The 20,984-nt window shown below is 49.7% G+C and overlaps 1 protein-coding gene across 1 annotated transcript in view; it reads left to right on the forward strand.

Moving 5' to 3' along the window:
* Nucleotides 1-20,984, forward strand: part of BSN (bassoon presynaptic cytomatrix protein) — a 100,642-nt gene that overhangs the window by 65,276 nt on the left and 14,382 nt on the right. Inside the window, exon 4 of the mRNA XM_075096452.1 lies at nucleotides 19,044-19,478. Within this exon, the coding sequence (XP_074952553.1) occupies nucleotides 19,044-19,478 (435 nt within the window). The remainder of the gene's footprint in view (nucleotides 1-19,043; nucleotides 19,479-20,984) is intronic.

A 20,984-nucleotide genomic window follows, 5' to 3' on the forward strand; every position in this document is an offset into this window, starting at 1 on the left:
CCCGCTGTTGTGGCAGAGCGCGGAAAGCTGGAAAGGTCCCCGACCACCACAGGCACCACAGTGAAGAGAATTAACCCCTTCTCAGTCAAAACCAGCACAGACTCACATCCTGATAGGGACACCTGTCTCAAAGGGGCAAAAGGATCTTTGCACAGGGGTTAGCAGGGCTCATTGAAAGAGCTTTAAACTAGATTTGAAGGGGGAAAGGGATAAAACCAGGCTCACTAGAGGTAAGCCTGGGGACAGCACACCAATGTATGAAGGCCAGTGTGCTAGCGAGGTCCTTTGGTTTGCCATCTCAGCAAAGGTAGTGGATGGAGATCCATGCAGCAGCAAAGACTCAAGTGTTATGGCTGTGTTAGGAACCACAGAAGTGCCTGAGAATGGTCACATAGGAATTAGGGCTTCTTCCCACCAGAAAGGTAGCAGGATCAACAGCCCAACTGAAATGCATCTACACCAATGCACACAGCATAAGCAGCACACAGGAGGAGCTGGAAGCCATTGTGCAGAAGGAAAACCATGACATAGTTGCCATCACAGAAACATGGTTGGATGACTCGCACAACTCTTCAGAAGGGGTAGGCAAGGAAGGAGAGGTGGTGGGGTGGCCTTTTGTGTTAGTGAGTGTTTTGACTGTCTAGAGCTTAATGATGGTGATGATAGGGTTGAGTGTTTATGGGTAAGAATCAGGGAAGGCCAACAAGGCAGATATGATGGGAGTCTGTTATAGATCACCCAACCAGGATGAAGAGGCAGATGAAATATTCTATAAGCAGCACATACAGGACAACCAGGTGATAAGGCCCAGTCAGCATGGGTTTATGAAAAGCAGGTCCTGCCTGACTAACGCCATCTCCTTATAAGACAAGATAACACATTTAGTGGATGAGGGAAAGACTGGGTGTTGTCTACCTAGACTTTAGTAAAGCCTTTGACACTGTTTCCCACAGCATTCTTCTGGAGAAACTGGTTGCTTATAGCTTGGATGGCTGTACTCTGCAGGGTGAAAAACTGGCTGGATGGCCAGGCCCAAAGAGTTGTGGTGAATGGAGTTAAATCCAACTGACAGCCAGTCACAAGCGGTGTCCCCCAGGGCTCAGTATTAGGACCAGTTCTGTTTAATATCTTTATCAATGATCTGGACAAGGGGATCAAGTACACCCTCAGTAAGTTTGCAGTTGATACCAAGTTGGGCGGGAGTGTTGATTTGCTTGAGGGTAGGAAGGACCTGCAGAAGGATCTGGACAGGCTGGATCGATGGGCTGAGGCCAATTGTATTAGGTTCAACAAGGCTCAGTGCTGGGTCCTGCACTTGGGTCACAACGACCCCATGCAACGTTACAGGCTTGGAAAAGAGTGGCTGGAGAGCTGCCCAGCAGAAAAGGACCTGGGTATGTTGGTCGACAGTTGGCTGAATGTGAGCCAGCAGTGTGCCCATGTGGCCAAGAAGGCCAATATAGTCCTGGCTTGTATCAGGAATAGTGTGGCCAGCAGGACTAGGGAAGTGATTGTCTTCTACTTGACACCGGTGAGGCCACACCTCGAATATTGTGCTCAGTTTTGGGCCCCTCAGTACAAGAAAGACATTGAGGTGCTGGAGTGTGTCCAAAGAAGGGCGATGAAGCTGGTGAAGGGTCTGGAGAACAAGTCTTATGAGGAGCGGCTGAGGGAACTGGGGTTGTTGAGTCTAGAGAAAAGGAGGCTGAGAGGAGACCGTATCGCTCTCCACAACTACCTGAAAAGAGGTTGTAGTGAGATGGGTGTTGTTCTCTTTTCCCAAGTAAGAAGTGGTAGGATGAGAGAAAATGGCCCCAAGTTGTGCCAGTGGAGGTTTAGATTGGATATTAGGAAAAATTTATTGACCAAAAGAGTTTTCAAGCATTGGAACAGGCTGCCCAGGGAAGTGATTGAGTCACCATCCCTGGAGGTATTTAAAAGACATGTAGACATGGTGCTTAGGGACATAGTTTGGTGGTGGACTTGGTAGTGTTAGCTTAACGGTTGGACTTGATGATCTTAAGGGTCTTTTGCAACCTAGATTATTTTATGATTGTATGATTTAAACTGGAACACCTTCATTTTCCTCTCTCTCTGCTATATAATGTGCCTAGCAGCAGCTGCTCTGTTGGACAGGCTGAAAGCTATGATGCAGATTCCTTGGTGCTGAAGCAGGGTTTCTTAATAAAGTCCAATGCTTCCATAGTCTCATTTTTCACTTAAGTCTGTAAATCAGGTCCTTTCCAATAACTGGAAGTGTAGGAGGGATTAGCTAGGAGATGCAGTTATTAACATAAGTGATTGTAATTATAAGATGAGGCATTAACATAGGTGCTTGTGCTCAATCCTGCAACAATTGCACTCTTTTCCACCTTTGATTTTCATTCCATTTCTGCTCCCATGAGTGGGTGGAAAGGCTTGTCCAGCAATTGGGCTGCTGTGTGTTGAAGTGCTTGGTGACTTGCAAGCAGTGCCTATGTTTGGGGCCAGGGGAGTCCCCGTCTCTCCTCTTGCCTTTGCCTTTGCTACCTGTTATTTCTGGCACCACAAGATCTGATACCCAAAACGGTGTTGACTCTGCGGTGTTCGGGTGAGGGGATTTCACATATGGCATGTCAGGTGCTCCCTGGCCCCACCATTCATCCTGCACACATGTAGTTGTGTAGTGTGCCTGAGCCTGGGGACCCCTGCCACGAGCTGGGCTGAGTGTGGAGCAGCACTGCTGGTGCCTGCAGTGGTCTCCTAAGCATGGCTGCTCCTGGGGCAATGGGCACGTCCCGCCTTCCCCAGGGCCAAAATGTAGCTCTGCAAAGACAGGTGGCCGCTTTTGCTTCCCGTGTGCTCACCCTGCTCCTGCTCTGGCCTTAACCATAAATAAATGAGGTTAACCCAGGGTGCATTGGAGTAGGGTCTGGTTGTGCAGGCAATGTTTAGAAGCCCCAGGGGATAAAAATCTCCATCAAATATGCAATGGTTTCCTGAGAAAATGGAGAATTTCTAGATGTCCCTTGAGAAGCTCACAAAGCGGAGGAGGGGGCTGGGCTGCTGAGGGGTCCTGTGCCTCCAGAGGCTCACCCACTTTCTAAGGATATTGATTGCTCTAGTATAAAATATGTTTCGCTCTAAAAAGTTTTTCAGCTGTGTAAATGCTAGCACCAAAGAGCAGAAAATAACTACCCCTGGGACAGCTCTGCCATCCTGTTCAGCTCCTCCAAAGACAGCATCTGAGGCTTGCTAGCTGTATCATGTGCTGATGTAGGTACATTTGGGGTAATGTCCTCCTTTGGTGTTTGGTGCATCATGGACTGTTTGTTGGTGAAACAGCAGGCTCAAGGTTTTGTTGCATCCAAATTATCTGTAGACATATTTGGTAATTTGCTAGAATACTGTTTCTGGAGTTTCTTGATTTTACCCCATTATCCTTTTCTCCCTAATTCAGCTAGACCTGGCTGTAGCTAGGAAATGTCTCCATTCCCCAGCATGTGTGTGGAGGGAATCCCAGCACCTTTCCTTGTTCCATGCCCACCTATGCATGTGCGTGAGGCTGATCACCTTCAGCGTCAGGGGGCAAAGACGGGGGTGCTGCCTACAAGTGACATCAGCATGGGTGCTCTGCCACCCAATTAATTTTAATTTAAAATCCCCCAAATTTTAAAGATGGTCCCAGCCAGGCATAAAAAACTGGATGAGAAATGGGACAAAAAATTGAAGTTTAAAGAGGGAGAGTAGCCACAGTTTTGCTGAACCCTCAGGAGACTTCTTCACTCCTGTGACTAGGAGCTGATGTGCCTGCCCTCTCGGAAAAGGACATCTAAAATTATGTATTATTTTGTAGTTTGCCAAGAGTTTCTAAATATGTTGCTTGAAATGGCACCTAGAGAAGTGAGATTTTCTAGAAAGTATGCAAAAAGAGCAATTATAAGTAAGCAACACATTAAAGGGAATGCTGTCACCTTCTCTCTGCACCAAAAAGTCCTTCTTTTGGGTAGGTAAGATATTGTTTTATATCCCTGGTGTGATCTGAAGTTGCCTGCCCTTTCTGGTGCTGTCACAGCCAAATGCAGGTGCTCTTCCCCTACCAGTGCCTGCCTGCAACAGGGAGCTGGAATTCCCAACGAGGGCAACGCTGGGGAGCCGAGAGCTAAATGTCCCCGTGCCTGCGCATCAAGTGCTGCAGGAAAGAGCAACTTGCAAAGCTCAACCTGGGGAGCCTCCTGCACTGGCAGAAGAGAATATGAAACTTAATGTTAAAAATTTCCCAACTTCTTTGTGTGGCAGAAAGAAATTGGCTGGGTGGGGGGCAGAGGTGTAACCCGGTGCTTGACTCATCACTCAGAAGAAATGCTTTACCTTTCTGAGGCTGTTCCTAGAGCTGATATTAAAAGCTATTTGGGAGCTCCTGGAAACAATTCCCCAACAAAGCAAATCGTTTCAGCTAATTATGTACCTGATGCAAAAACCCCAGGCAATACTTTGCAACTTAAACAACTTTCTGGGGCATTTGGAAGACAAACAATTTTCAAGGCACAGCTGCTGGAGTTATATTTTCTGCGTTGGAGGGCTAGATGGAGGCAGAGATCTGGGAGAATATGGCTGTAGTTATTGTGGGCTCCTCTTCCCTGCCCCATGGTGCTTTATCCTGCTGGTCATGGTGAACATGAAACCGGGCAAAGGGGACAGCAGGGAGGCTCAGGCTTCATGGCTCTTGTCAGTCCCACGTGGATGGTGTCTGCCTTACCCCATCTCCCTGCGCATCCTGGTAGCCAGGCTGGTGGGGTATGGTCTCCGGGGTGAAAGGAGGCTGTGCTGCCACCGACTGGGCATGGGGATGCACAGGGCAGATAGGGGACAAACTATCTTCTCAACATTTCCTGTAGTCCAAGCTTAGGACTACTGCTGCTAGACTTGTGCTGCTGTCATGGTCCTGAGCTCTTTAGGGGCTCAAAGGAGGAAAAACCAGGGTACTCTCCAGAGCATCCCCTGCATTTTAGGCAGGGAAGATCCTGGGCCGCAGCCCTGAGAGATGTTCAGGCTCAACCATGCAGAAACCCATGGTGGCACTGGGGAAGGGAATGGTCCTGGCTCCCCCCAGCCCCACGGGCAGGAGGCAGTAGAGCCAAGGCACCTTCTTATCAGGGCTGAAAGCCTCTGTGAGGGCTCTGCCTCCCTTTGCTGAGGATTATTTCAGTTCTGTTTGTGCTTCACCAAGGCAGTGCTGAGCCAATGCCAGCTGTCCCTGCCAAGTGGTATTTGGGAACCAGGACATGCATCTCCCCGTCTCTGCTCTCCATGGCTGTAGGTCCCCCACCAGTGAACCTCTGAGCTGCCTCAAAGCTCATCCTGGATACAGCTGTTAAAATGCAGCAAAAGCTCTCAGCAGAGCATGGGGCTTTATTTCAAAAGCCTTCTCTTCAATTCTGCCTTGCCTCCTTATCTTCCCACTGCCATCTGCTCTGCCTGCTAAAATAAGGCAGCGTGCTGTGGACAAGGTGTGATGTGCTTGGGAAGCCCCATGCCGCTTTGCCTAGGCTGCCCAAGTGCCAGCTCAGCGTGATGGCTTGGCATGCAGGGACCCTCTGCTTGGGCATCTTCTGCCATGGCCTAGGGGAAGCTGGACCTGTTGGAGTGGGTCCAGAGGAGTGCCACAAAAATGATAAAAAATGGTGGGAGGGATGGAACACCTCTTCTATGAAGAAAGGCTGAGAGAGTTGGGATTGTTCACCCTGGAGGAGAGAAGGCTCTGGGGACACCTTATTGTAGCCCTTCAGTACTTAAAGGGGGCTTTTAAGAAAGATGGGGAGAGAGTTTTTAGCAGGGCCTGTTGCAACAGGACAAGGGGTAATGGTTTTAAACTAAAAGAAGCTAGATTTAGACTGGAAGAAGTAAGGAAGACATTTTTTTCAATGAAGGTGGTGAAACACTGGAACGGGTTGCCCAGAGAGGCTGTAGATGCTCCTTCCCTGGAAACATTCAAGGTCAGGTTGGATGGAGCTCTGAGCAACCTGATGTAGTGGAAGATGTCCATGCACACTCCAAGGGGTTCGGACTAGATGACCTTTAGAGGTCCTTTCCAACCCAAATCACTCTAAGATTGTAAGCTGCTGCTGCTGAGGGTAGGGTTTGTCTCCTCTGGTTTTAGATGTCTGCAGGTCTGGTAGCCAGGTTGAGCTGGCAGCAGAGGCACCTCTCTACACTAATGGAGAGAGTGGTACCCACTGAGGTTAACTGCTTGCAAGGGTCTTGGCTCCCTTCCCTGGAAATGCTCATCTCACGCCTGGGGCAGATGATTATTTGCTGAGAACAGCTGCCCAAATCTTAGACAGTTAAATGAAATGAACCTTAAGAGACCTTAAGTGGAGAACAACCCAAGTCCTTCACGCCTTTCTTGTTCCTTGATGCTGTGTCCCATGCTCTCCTTGCAGAGGAGTGACCACAGGGGAATGGACACAGGGCCACCTTCACCACCCTCTTCCTTGGCATGATGAAACATCTCAAAGGCAGATTTTCTGAGAGCCACTTTGCACCTGATGAAGCGAGTGCCCAGGACAGGGTGGGACAGAAGTTGCTTGGTGCCCCACAGCAGAAGTGGCATGGCAGAGCAAGGTCCTGCATTGGCTTTTATGTTTCTCATAACACAAAACCAAGAAGATGAGTCTGGGAAGTGGGGAGATGATGTTTTGCAGCGTTAGCCTGGAAACCTCATAGCCCTGAGTTACTTGAAGCAAAGAGTACAACAAAATGCTAGAACCTGGAGGGAGGATTTGAGGAAAATTGAGACACCTTTGGGAGTGATAAGAAGGCTTTTTTAACTTAGAGATCTTCTTTGGGATCTTCAGATTGCATCTCTGAATGCTTCACATTTTCCTGTGCCACAGCTAAAAGCTATTGGCCCTTATTTGTGCTGTCACTGGGAGATAACTAGCAGGCAGTTTCTGATCTCTGACATGAGTTTAGTTTGGTTGGTTTTTTTTTTGTTAGGATATTTTTAATTGTTTGGACCACAAAGATCACCTGGTTCCCAAGCCTACTGAAGCGGAAAAGCACTGATTTCAGTGGGGTTTCATTGACTCAGAGAACAAATATTCTCAAAAAACCCTCTAGTTTGGCAAAGAAATGAGGTATTGGGTTGGGAATAACCCCTGAAAGCATGAACATGGGTGTAAGGGACCTGTGCTGTGGTTTTGCCTGTGGCTCCCTCCTAGCTGGGGCCACATCCAGGCCATGGAGCTGGACCACCTGAGATGAGCACAGCTGCGTGCCAGCCCAGCGCTCTCTGGCTTCCACAGGCTCAGGCAAGTGGGCTGCGGTGGCAGATCCCACTAGCTGCTGGTAACGAACACCCACACTGCACCGAAAGGGCTCACTGCCTGCAAAGGAGCTGTGACATTCCCATCTTTACATAATTTCCTGATTTACTCAGAGCTGTTAAGTACGACCAACAGTCATCTGTTTGCTGAGAACAAATAGGACATTAGGAAAACGAGCAAACTAGAGCTAGGCAGCAATATTTTTAAAAAATCTGGGTTTTTCTTCAGGCTGGAAGTCAGATGAGTGTTGCCAGCCTTCAGAGGAGCAGGTCTCTGGAGTGGTCCCAAACTGCTTTTGAAGTGGAGCTTCTGAAATTGCTTACAGGGTTTGCATGAGGTGGTTCCTCCTGTGGCTTCAGGGAGCCAAGACATCCCACAAGCACCTGTCTGCCCTTGCGAAAAGGGCAGCTGGGGAAGGAAATGCCTTCACAGATGCATAGTAAACTGAGCAAAGATTAATGAGAATTTTTTTAAAGCAACCATTTTATATGGACTTCACCATTTCATTTTGTTTTGCCTTCTTAACTTCATTCTTACTGTGTTTGCTCTTGAGATGGTGTCATGGTTTAACCCCACCAGCAACTAAGCCCCACACAGCTGCTTGCTCACTCCCCCCGGTGGGATGGGGGAGAGAATCAGAAGGGAAAACCTGTGGGTTGAGATAAAGACAGTTTAACGGGTAAACCAAAAGCCATGCACGCCAGCAAAGCAAAACAAGAGAGTCATTCACTCCTTCCCATGGACAGGCAGATGTTCAGCCATCTCCAGGAAAGCAGGGCTCCATCACACATAACTGTTACTTGGGAAGGCAAACGGCATCACTCCAAATGTCCCCCCCCCTTCTTCTTCCCCCAGCTTTATATGCTGAGCATGACACCATATGGTATGGACTATCCCTTGGGTGGGTTGGGGTCAGGTGTCCCAGCTGTGTCCCATCCCAACTCCTTGTGCACCTCCAGCCTCCTTGATGGTGGGGTGGGGTGAGGAGCAGAAAAGGCCTTGACTCTGTGTAAGCACTGCTCAGCAATAACAAAAACATTTCTGTATTAACGACACTGTTTTCAGTACAAATCCAAAGCGTAGCCCCACACTAGCTATGATGAAGAAAATTAACTTTATTCCAGCCAAAACCAGCACAGATGGAAAATCTCAGCTCTTCCACCCTGGCACCTGTAGCCAGTTCCTACCTCCTGACACCGCTGGTGGGAACATCCATCGAGGTCAGGGTCACCATCAAATCACCACGTGGCAGCTGGGGGCTTATCAGCTATTTTTAAAATAAGTTTAAGGTAAAATAAGGGGTTTTTGAAAATAAGCTTAAGTTTTAAAATAAGTCTTGAAGATTATGAAAATTATATTGGACCCACCAAGACACATACCCCCTCTGTAGGCAACTTGCGGGCTCCCCAAGCTTGCATTTATGGCCCAGATTTCAGGCATTTTGGTGGAGTCAGAAATTGCATGGAATGAGCATAGCCAGTGAGGACAGGGAGAGAGATGCTCTCCTGATGAAGAGGACTGGAAGCCAGACCTAAGAAGGTGGGAGCCACTGTCTGTGATCGGGCTTTGCTGTGGGCAGCAGATGAGGAGATGGAAGAGAGGGTGTGCAAGGCACAAGCTTGGAAAGATGCTGTTGTGTATAATTTGGGGAGTTAAATGGCTCATCTGCCTCCATTGTAACAGCCCATGTTTCTAGAACCTTTTCCCAGCCTTCTACTGTAATAGCTTATTGACCTGCACAGAAGCTTGAAAGATTATGAGAGTTAATTTTTTGAGCTTATCACTTGATTTATTCCATAAAGGTAGTTCATTTAATTAAAATATTTCTGCCACTGAAATCAGGACTCACAATCTTGAAGTCTGGAAGAGGACATACAGACTTTCTTTGAAGCAGCAATCATTGAATGGGATCAAACAGCATTGCCCACAGAAACCAAAGCTTCCAGTTCTCCAGGAACACATGTACTTTAGGGTAAAAATCCTGAAGGAGGCCATAGAAATAGAAACAGAACAGGATGGAGAAAGAGGAAGGCAAAAGGCTGAAATCAGTGGGGTCGTGGTTACCCTGAGATGTCTGCCTGTGTCTGCACAGCACTGGCTGCTCTCAACCCAAAGGTGAAGTCCTTGGCCTTTGGTGCCCTATTTTTCCAAGTGCTAAACAGCCAGGAAAGCCCAGAGGTAACCTCCCACTCTCTGGCAGGGCCTGGAAGAGCTGAGGACAACTGTTAGCAGATATCTTCTCCAGTGGTGCATCTACACAACATGCAAGGACCATGGGAAGGTGGATTTGGTAGGTTTGAGCGGTGAAGTCCTGCATACCCCTGGCCACCTCCACGTGGGGTTTTTGGTCTCTGCCAATGTAGGGTTGTCTCCTGGGAAAATATTGTAATTATTTTTAAAGTTTCAAAAGCATTATATGACTGTGCAGGTACCACAGGACATCGGTTTGTGATGTCCTCAGCTTCCAAGCCATACAACTGATGGCTCCCTAACACACTTTGAAAACAATCCATTATGATCATGAAACAGGTTCAAACCCCATTTGCTGCTGCTAGACTGGTTTGGGGGTGAGAGGAGTGGGGACTGAACAGCTCGTAATGGGAAGGAAGCAGAAGCTTTTGAAATCACATATTTTCTTCTGGTTTGGAAGTGAGTGGCTGCTGCCTGATCGACACTTGGGGCTCTTTGCAATTTAAAAAAGAGCAAGCAGACAGCTTGAATCTGCTTTTATCAGATGCAGAAAATGACTAGTTGGATGGCTGGATATTTTAGTCAACACTCGTGCCTATGAAAAACCAAGGTCTTGATTAAATAAGATTTCTCTGATAAACTTAGCTTTTCTTGGCTTTTCTTCCATTCTTTTAGAAAAACAAATAGAATATTATATTTGTTTTCTGCAGACTTTTTCTAGGTATCTCTTTGCAAGCATTATTTTGTTGCAAACTTGAAATCTTCTGCATACAGCGTCAAACAGTTCCTGAAGAGACACGGTTATTTCATCAAACATATGCACAAAATAGTAGCATGGCCACAAGAAACACCTTGCACCTACACCATGCCAATGCACCAAAGGGAGTTAGGATCTGTGGTGACCAGGACACAGACTCCACTGGACCCAACATACATCTGGGCATTATTGCAGAATTATTATCATGCAGCTGGCATTCAGAGATCCTTCTGCTGCTGTTAACCTTGGCTGAGAAATACATCCTGATAATGGGGACTGTTAAAGATAAGGCTAGCTGGCAGGCTGATAAATCTTGTTAAGGAGTACTACATCACAGAGTAAATTACAATGTACGGCCAGAACGATTCAAACAAAAATGAACAATATATTACTTCTTTATCAGTAGGGGAAAAATAGACTCTTGCCTCTGTGCTGGTGGTTTTAGTGCTGGATGCAGAACTGAGTTGTGATGTTAGTGGTGGGGCTTACTGAGAAGAGGCAGTTTCTCAGTGGGTGCAGCCCCAGCAGTGCTGGAACAGGTACCTGGCAGGGTCCTCAGAGAGGGTGCACTGGGAGCAACTAATCTCTGTGTGGGCAAAAGGGGATGGGAAGCTTGGACATGATAGAGGACTAGATTCACATCCCTCTTTTCTACGTGGTTAAATGGTGGTCATCACAGTCTGGTCTACAATGACTGTAAATGATCCAGACAACTTTATAAACATCACATTGGAGCAAAATGGGAAAATTGGAGCTTGTCTTCCTTGGGACAGCCATAGCTAATCTTTGAAAACCAGACCAAACCCTCTGCTGCTTTAATAGTATTGGCTGGATTTTATTATGAACAGAAAATCTTAATTCTTCATCTGTTTGGATCCAGTCTCTCAGAACTGAGCTGATAGTTAATTTAGCTCTTTCTCCAACATAAAACAGAGAGAAATAGTAAGGTTCAGTGGAAAGGAAAGCAAAGAGCATTTCCAGCATCTGAGACTTGCGCTCTTGTTCCTCCTATTGTTCTTACCCTTTGTGACTTTCCTTTTTCTTAAATACACAGCACCATGCTCATGCATTTCCTTCTGTGATGGCACCATCACATGCCCAGCTTGGATGAATCAGCTGTATCTTGAGTCTGGCCATGCCAGAGGCAGCTTTATCTCCACCTGCTCACTGCAGAAGGGGACATCAGGTAACGGTCAAGGTAGCAGAAGATTCATGGTGGTAGCCAATGGCCAGGAAAAAAAGGGAGCACATCTAGATTGGAAATAACAGAGATAAATGAGTATCAAAACTGCTGCCCAGCGGTGGCAACCACATGAAATCAAGGCTGTATTTTATCTGAACCACAGTGCTGACAGACAACCTGGTGCAGAAGGTGGTGGGTGAACTTGTTGGGTCTGAGTGAGGATGAGCATTTCTCATGGTCATGTCTAGCCCCCAAACTAGTCTTCTCTTCTTCAACAGTAAAGCAGAGGATGGCCCATGTCCCACCTAGAGGTGTTTGGTCTCCCTGTCTCACATCCTCACCATCTTGAGGCAAAACATCTTATATTCATCTCCACTGCCATTGCTGTGCTGGGAGATGGCATCTCTGCTTCCCATTCCTGACGGCAGCTGGTTTATTGCTGGATGTCTATGTTATTGCAGAAGCGTGACAGTGACACTGATGCTTAGCAGGCTGTTCCTAGGGCAATGGATGCTCACCCACAGCCCTGGGAATCGGTCCCATGTCTTTCAGACAAGCCGAAAGCATCAAAGTGCTCTCCTCAATATTCTACTGATATTTTTTTTTTTTATCTAATGAACTGGAAGGAAATATGTTGAGTGGGAAGGGATGTCTATATATATTCTGCAAAAGCACCGGTTGCCAAATTTTGGACAGCTGTGTACCCTTTTTTAGCAGCCCCTCACACAGCCCACACAGCACCCAGGCTCTCGCAGTCGGGCTCGTTTGGAAATACACTTCCTTGATTGCAAAATAGTTTCAATCCTTTGACTTAGAAACATTCTTGCCATTTGAAAAGATTTTTTTAAGCTGCAAAAATACAGAAGGTGCTTTCTGCCGCAGCAGCTGCCCTAGTTTTGGAGGTGGTGGAAGATGGGCAAGGAGCAGAGAAGAGCTAGGGGAGCCTGATGGCTACGGATGCACAAGGATGCAGGTGTTGAGATGCTCCAGAGCTGGGCTGTGCTGAGAGCCGCTTGGCTGTGGCTGCTTCGGCTGGATGCCGGGGGGGGCGGTTATTCTGGGGTCCTAGCCAGGCAATCCCAACTGGCCCTTTGGCGTTTAAGTCAGGCATTTCAAGGCAAGCTTGTTTCTCAGCTCTGTGGAGTGAAATCATTTGGGCCCAACAGTGAAATAATATTATGGAAAAGTAGTCTAAGCTTGACTCTAACACTACAATTCCTAATAACATGGAAGAGTTGGTGGCCTTTTCCTCTAGCCTCTATCAAGCCAAATTTGGGAAGGACCCTTGCTGGGAGCTATGGGACAGCTCAGGAGGCAGAGCAGAGCAGCACGTGCCCCTGTCTCCAGGTCAGGGCCCCAAAAAGCCATCAGTTTTCTGCAGATCTCCACATCTGCCACAGAAGGGGCTGCCCAGGGCAGTGATGCCCTGACCCTGGGGCATGGCTGCTGGGGTTTGCAGCTGTGTGAGAAGCTGCAGGTGGTCCAGGCTGGCCATGCTGGTGGAAACCACATTTGCAGCTCTCCTGTGGCCACAGAGGCTTGCACCGCTTTCTCCCTGCTGTAGCAGCATTCACTGGCCCGGCCGTCAGCTGCTGCAGTGGAATAAGCTGGACTTGGCAAGAGCACAGCTATTTTTCAAAGGTGAGTGGAGGGGAGCATAGCTGTTACTCATCAAAGACTTTCAGCTGGAATAATCCTCCGCTGGCTATATGGTGTATTGAACTGCAGGGTGGGAGGCTGTGAACGCCCCCAGGTGCTATTTCTCTGACTCCTGGCCTGTGTTGTGACGGGCTGATGCATCCCTGCTGTGGCCAGGAGTGGCGAAGGAAAAAAATTCCCCAGCGTGAGGCATGTGCAGGGGGAAGGAGAAGGGATGAGCCAAGGGAGGAGGATGCTCCCAGATGCCACAGGAACAGGACTGTGATGGCCACTTTTGCACCTGTCTGCTGTCTAGCTCCCCGTCTCCGCTCTGCCTTCTCCTCTCCATGGCACCAGTAAGGGAAATGGACGGTAGGACAGACACCACTGCTCCAGGTGCCCTCTGGGTAGTTTTGGCCAGCAGCTGGGTACAAGGGGAGTGAGCGTTGGTGCAAGACACGGCATCTCCCCTGCAGCTGCCATGGAGCAGGGACTGGGAGCTGCTGCCGCCCACATCCTTCCCTTCCCTCCTGGCATGGCTGACAGCAGCCCTAGCGTGCAGCTATCACATGTGGCTTCTCCCATCTTCACTGCATCTTTTTTCCAACCAGGAGAGGTCCCAGCACAAAGAAGGAAGAGGGATGAAGGGGAGCAGATGAGAGACAGAAAATGAGCCCTGTGATGCAGAGCTCCTCCTGGCAAGCTCATTACCCAGCACTGCTTTTAATCCATTATCGGTGTGAAGGATACCAATACATCGCACACATCTAAACCAGAGCCGGGGAGGGACTGTTGGCTCCATCAGCCTGAGAGAGGCTGCAGGAACAGATAAGAATAGGCTGATGCTGGAAAACACATCACTGGGTTGCTTAGTCAAATGCTATATTTAGCAAGGGATTGAAATAACTGTGGTGGTTTTCAGCTGAGCTAATCTGTGAACCATAGTTGTACTAATACTTGCCCAGTTGATGGTAATGAAGTCAATTAATGTGGAGCAGTTGGCAGCTGAGGAAACCTGGCTGTGGGAGGTGTGTGCAGTCCCCTCACTGCCTTTCCCTGCAGACAGTCCCAGGAGCCCATGGCTTTATGCTGCGAGAGTGCTGGCTCTTTGCTGTGCTGCATGCAACAACCTTCGGCCAGGCAGCAGGAAGGATGTGCAGCAACTTCCCAGGGAGCCCGCCAGCCCCTCTTGCTCCCCCAGCTGGGCAGGCATCAACATGTGGCCAGCTGGGCTCAAGAAACAAGACTTGATCTGCTGAATGGTGTTTGAGTTACATTTAGCACTTCTTTTTTATTTACAGATTTTTGACATAGATGTATAGATATATAGTTATACATAGATATAGATATATGCATGCATAAACTTCAGAGACAGCACTCATATGCTGGCATAAATGCAGTTAGCAAACACAAGTGAAGGAAGCTCTGCCATCTAGCTTGAGCAGGATTTTGAGAGTGTTTTTAGGGGGAAAAAAGGCACCATCGGAGCAATAGTACACCCTGTGCTTTCTGCCCTGCCCTTTGCCAGATGCAGCTGTCTCACAGCAGTGTGTGAACATGTGTGCGTGCATTGCCGGCCATGCACATCCAGCCCTGCCTGTCCCCCCAGCTCCCCAGGGAGCTCTGCCTGCCCGTTGCCTATGCATCCCCCTTGGTCTCGGTCCTCTTCTGGCTCTGGGGCCAGCTGAATCCTCTCTGGTCTCTTCCCACCACAGGCACAGTTCCAATGAGCATCTCCTGTATTTCCTCCATCTCTTCTGATCTCTGGTGCTTCCACCATCACGGCTCATTTCCTCATCCTCGTCTCAAATTCCATCACTGCTTCAGCCTTCTAGGAGAGATAAGGGCTGGGGCGGAGGTAAAACCAGGCCCGTGATTATTTGCTGACAGCACACGAGGTTGAAAATGTGCTTTGTGAATGTGCTGTGGTCGGGACCACGATGCACATCCTCCCCTCTGTAGGTGAGGGTCCCAAAGAAGCGCCAGTTGGCATGGGTTGGCATGCTCCCTGTCACTTCCTAAAACTGCAGTGCTTGGTCAAATGGGTTTGGCAGAGGTGTGTGGTGTCTCCAGCCACAGGGAGGTGATTTGGAGGGGCTTGGGAGGGTTCAGCTGTGGGAATGGGCTGAAACCGGTGGGGCAGAAAGCATCAGCCAGCACTCAGGCAGTAGCATCCAGGGAGCAAAATGAATGAGCACTGGGGTTCACCCTGGGAGGCTGCTGGCAGAGATAGCATCCTTGCCAAGGGGAGGGAAGGGCACAGGAGTGCTTAGAGGATGGAGAACCTGCCAGCCCAAGAAGGGTCTGAAAAGCTGTGGCATCCAGTGATCAAGCATGACTCAGACCCTTTCCTTTAAAACTGTGCTAAAATCCATCCATAGTAAGGACAGAGTTGGCGTGTTCTTAGCACAAGGGTGCTGAGTGCTTGAGAGATGGGATCATGCAGTGAGATGCCCCCACTTGTGCTGTGGGAGGGGGTGCAGAAGGTGTCTGGATGTCAGGAGCCCTCCTAAACAGGAAGTTTCCTACAAGCGGGGCTGAAAGGAGTGCTTGAGAAGTGATTTTATGAGGTTCTTGTTAATTTGGATCTTGATTCAGATACCAGAAGTGTTTTCCATATTTTCCAGGCACCCATCTGTCACAGTGATGAGCCCTGCACAGTTCTTGTCAGCAAATAAATGAAAGATTCTGGTGAGGTTCACCGCATTTAATGCTGGGAGATGAGATCTGGATTGCAAGATACTTATACCTCATGCTGCTTATCTTATTTTGTACAGATTTTTGTCCTGGTATTTTAATAGGTATTGTTTTAACTTTGGAAAGTAGTACCACTGTACATAAATAACCAGGCAGAGTCCCAGGGATGATATTGCAGGGAGTGGTTTGCAGTGGGATGAAGACCACAGCCGTGCATCTCCCAGAAGCTGGAGGGGTTGCAGTGAGGGTCTCGGGTGACAGGGGTGGTGAGACTGGCACCCAGGAGCTAACCAGGGAAGCCTCTGGGGAAGTCTGACAAGCCTCTGGCACCGCCAGCTCCCACCAAGGCTCTCAGACCCACACGTTGCTGAACAGGGGGTTCATGTGCAACCATGATGCTGAAGCTCGCTGGCTGCATCATTTAAAAAAAACCCCAGTGGTGCTGGGGGATTCAGCATTTAATTAACTTGCCAAGCAGTAATGTTGACCAAAATTACACAGGAGGACTTCTATTTTAGTTAATTACAGTTTTGTTGTTGCCCATTAGTAAATTAAAACAATTGCAGGGTAAAACCCAGTGGAGGTTGGTGAGCATGGCTGTGGTCACCTGCCAGTGGATGCCAGGGCTCGGGGGGAACCAGGTGCACCCCCCGATGCCCACAATCCCCTGATGTTCACAGATCCCATGCCCGATCCCAAAGTATTGCCCTGTACTGTCCTGGGGTATTGCTTCAGCAGCCCTGGGGGCTTCCCTGCAAGCAGGACTGCTGCAAATCCTTCCTCACCCCCTGGAGGGAGCGCAGGCAGCCATCGAGATGGCAATCGCCACCCCTTCAGTGGAGCCTGCCAGAACTGCAGCTGCGTCCTGCATTTCCCAATGCCGCTTCCATGGTATGCAGTTAAAAACCAGGATAGTCATTACCACTTGGACGGGACACCTTGAACAAAGCCACTTGCTCTTGGATGCCGGCCAGGGCTACGCTGCACCCTGGGCTCCATCCTGCCCCTAATGACCACAGAAATACTGTTTCTCTTTCTGGGAACCTACTCTTTCCATAACTCCTCTGCAAATCCCGGTGGTTTGCGGGTGAGGAAGGCTGGGAGCCCGAGGGGTCGGGGTTGTGACCCTCCCAAGTGTGTAAGCTGATAGCCTGGCTGGGCTGGGCAGCCCCCTGGTGCCTTTGCTCCCCTGCCTGCCCAGCTGGCCAGTTTCCAGCACACCCTACTGTGTCAGCACCTCTTCATTTAAGGCAGCATCTCAGGTGCCCTTTGGTTTCATCCCTCTTTAATTATTGATGCTTTCCTTGACCCAGAGCTCGCTCTGCATCCCAGCAGCATTGCCTGTGCGCTGCTGATCTTCCCCGTGCACTGCAGTGTTCACCGGTCCCGGCTCCCCATCACCTGTGTTCTGCACAGTTAACACCCCCATGCCTGCTGCTGCAGTACATCCTCAGGCAGCAAACTTCAGTATTGAGCAAGCCCCCACCTCTGTCCTGATCGGGGCCATGGTTTTCAGCATCTTTAAGCACAGAGACTCAGACAGGTGCCGCCATGCCTTTGCTGTAAGCTCCTTGCCAGCTTACTGCCCAGGTGAGGGGCACCCTGACTTCCTGGGCACCCAATGGTTTGGACATATAAAGCACTAAATACAGCCTAATTATTATTATCTTCATAGAATCTGGTTAATCTCAATGGGGATTTATGAGCTATTAGCAAATCAGCCAGTCATTGAATGTTCGCATTTTTCTCACGAGTGGCTTAATCCCGTTGGCCACATTAGCTGAGAGATGCCCATAGCCAAGTTATACATATGATGGAGCTGCTCCAGAGCCAATCCCTCTGAGAGGGAGCAGAGGTGCTGCAGGAATACCAAACACTGAGCTGACAAGGCTGCAGGACCACAGGAGAGGGACGGGTCGTCACCATCACAGCGTGGGGTGCTGGTGTGGGGCTGGGAGATGCCTCAGATGCAGCATCTTCAGTGAGCCCCTGGGTTTTTAGCATCCAGCAGTGTGATGGGTGTCAGTGATGGGTGTTGGTGGGGCTGCAGAAGTCTCTAAAAGATGGGGACTGAGAGCTTAGAGAGGTTGGCCAGAAATGTTCCCACTGGGTGCGGGCAGCTTTGTTCCATCTCTCTGCAGTTGCTATGGGCAGGATTTCCTGCACACCCCACCCCCCACCCCCCCCATATGTGTGTAGGAGCTGGGCAGCTTGCTGCTGCTGCTGCTGGAGGCATTCACTGCAGCAAGCACTGGGATGTGGTGGCAAGTGCTGTGCTGGCTGCTGCCGCCCAGCCTGTGCTCACAGTGTATGCATGGCTCTGCACGGCACTGGCTGCTGATGGGGCTGGGGGCTCTCCCACGACTCAGGAAAATTCAGTTATCCATTTGCTGGTCTTCTGCCATGAGAGGCTGTAGCAGCATAGCGATTTGCCGTAGGGGTTCAGACTGAAGCGCAGGGTGCTGGATGGCACGGGACACCCCCCAAGATGCCAAAAAAAGCCAGGAAAAGAAAATGCAGAACCCCTGCCATAACCCCACAGGCTCTCTGCCACTCACAGCCCTGCTTGCAAGCTGCTTTTTCCAGGCCATAAAATGACAGCTCTTGCTGAGAATTTCTCTAGATGAGAGTGTCTTGTTCTTTTCCTGCACAGTGTGTACTTTGGGTAATATCTTTGGGAAATTTTTGTGCACTTCTGTCCCCAATATTTTCTGATAACCTAGAAGAGAAAGATCCTTAGGTATTATGATTATGCTCTTAAACCTTTATTGTGTCGAGGAAAACAAATCAGAGTGAGAAAGAAACTGTATGGAGCCTAAGAAGTGTTACGCTACAGCAGTAATCTGGCTTCATTGTTTAAACTCATTTAAAACTGAAACACAGGCAAGGCTGGGGTTGAAAAGAGCTGGTGATGCTGAAGTGCCATGGGGAAAAGTGTGAAATCCCTGTGTCATAGCCATGGTCCCTCTGGCTGAACATCACTGAGGTCTGAATGAGGGTAGGGGTAGGTTTAAGCTGGATGGTCGGTCTCCTCTTCTAGATGGTTTATAGAATATGGCTCCAGCACTACACATTCTTCTGCAGCCCACACCGGCATTTCAGCACCTGCCCGCTCACAGCTTGGCCTCTCCAAAGCTGGTTATTTGGTCGGGGGGGGCTGAGTCCTTTGCACCACCACCATGTGTCGCATCAGCTGAACTTCTCAGTGAGGTCCCTGCTGGGATGAAGCTCCCAGAGTTTCAACAGAACTTTTCCTTTCTGTATTTTGCAGAAGAATGAATGGTTGTGCTTGAACTGCCAAACTCAGCGGCTGCTCGAAGGCAGCCTTGGCGACCCTGCCCCGATGCCACTGCCTGCCCCAAAGCAACCACCCACTGGCTCCCCACGGCACCAGCCGCCAGCTGTCAGCCAGCAGCAGAAAGCACCCGCACCAGTGCCTGCCAAGCCGGCGGCAGCTCCCGAGCGGCAGCCCTCGCCTGCAAGGAGCCTCCAGGCTGCTGAGCAGAGCAGGACCCCGAGCCCTGTCCTGGCAGAGAAGAAGCCCCTAGTTCCAGCAGAGGAAAAACCACTACCCAAAGCTGCCCTGGAGCCTTCCAGAGATCCTGAGAGCACTGTGCTGAAGGGGAAGAGTGTGACCCCCAAACCAGAGATGGAGAGCAAGGAGAGCCGAGCACCCCCCACAGTACCACGGACGAAGGAGCAGGAGGTGAGCTCTAGGGGTGCATCCAGCTCCAAGCATCCCTCGGGACCACATCCTGCCCAGGGCTGACATGGTGTTGAGCCATGCCTCTGCTGGCAGCCATGCTCAGAAACAGAGGGTTTTATTCCAAGTCAGAGCAGAAATCACGTTGCCAGACACATTTGCCTCTGGAAACAGCCTTTTGGGAAATGGTGAGCTCAAACACTGCTGTCTCAGCATTTCCAAACCACTTAGGAACTTCACATGCTCTGTAGCATCATGCTGGTATTTGCCTTCTCTTTTATTAGGATTACATCAATTTGGGCATAACGCAATAGTTCAGGCTGTCTTTGGCCTTTGGATTTGTTTTAAAATAATATAAGGGCAGTCGAATTTGTCATTAAATGGAAAGCTCGTTTCACAACATTTCATGTTGCAGCAGTGGACCTTTTTGAAGCTCCTTGTCTCACCGTTTTAAAATTCGGTACAATTTGGAGAAACATTTGGCTGCATTGGGATGGTTTTCCCTCACAAGCAACCATCCTAGCAGCAGCCAGCACAGCCCCCTGCAGGGAGGGGACATGGCAGGAGGTCCCCACCAGCCTGGAGGGGACAGCTCCCTGCCATGCCGCTGTGTAGCCCCCAGGGGTAGGGATTCCTGGCCCTTCCGAAATCAATTAAGATCCGTGGTACCTCTGCTGGTGGGGTGATGGGCCCTGCTGGTTGCACTGGGGCCAGGCACGATGATGCTTTCCGTGCGGCTTGCCCCCACGCTGCCTAACTGAAACACCAATTAAAATGGCCTGTTTATTTCTGCTGGCATCTAACGAGGATCCTGGGGTCTGACCTGCTTTTGAAGGCTGCTTTGCAGGGCTGTCAGGCAGGGAAATTAAAGTTCATTAAAAGACAGCTGTCCCCCGTGACTGCCACCAGCGAAGGTCCTGTCCTCTCAGCACCACCGTGCCAGCCTGGCCAGGCACCAGGGCACAAGTCCTGTCTCCTCCCCAGACTCCCCCATTACCAGTGCTCTCACCTCTCCCTGTGCTGGCAGCTGCCTGCCTGCCTGCCTGCCTGGGGAGAGCGGCAAGCAGCTCTGCCCTTGCACCCCTTCCCCAGGGAAGGGTGCACAGCCACCGGTACCCCAAGGCTTACAGCCAGGCTCAGCTGCCGCTGGATCTGTAAGTAAAAAAATCGATATTGCTATTAGCCTTCTCATGTTAGTTATCAGGGAGATAAAGCTGGTGGGGCTGGGTTTTTTAAACATATTTATGAGTCCCACAATACCTGTGCCCCTGAGGACTTTTGCCGTGCCATCCCCTGCTTGCATCATGCTCTGTCACCTGCCTTCATTAGCGTGCAGGCAAATTGCTGACGAGCCATTGGGGGGACACAGGGCAGCCCCCAGCCTTCATGCTGGGCTGGCTCCCAACACTGCCCATACCTTCTGCATGCTTCCCAGGGGAGGATTTGGGAGGAACTGGGGGGAGCAGCTCCAGAGCTGTCAGGTCTGACGCTGTGCTCTCCCTTGCCCGC

Source organism: Phalacrocorax aristotelis, chromosome 6 (genome assembly GCF_949628215.1).
Source record: "Phalacrocorax aristotelis chromosome 6, bGulAri2.1, whole genome shotgun sequence".
In the NCBI taxonomy this organism is placed as follows: Eukaryota; Metazoa; Chordata; class Aves; order Suliformes; family Phalacrocoracidae; genus Phalacrocorax; species Phalacrocorax aristotelis.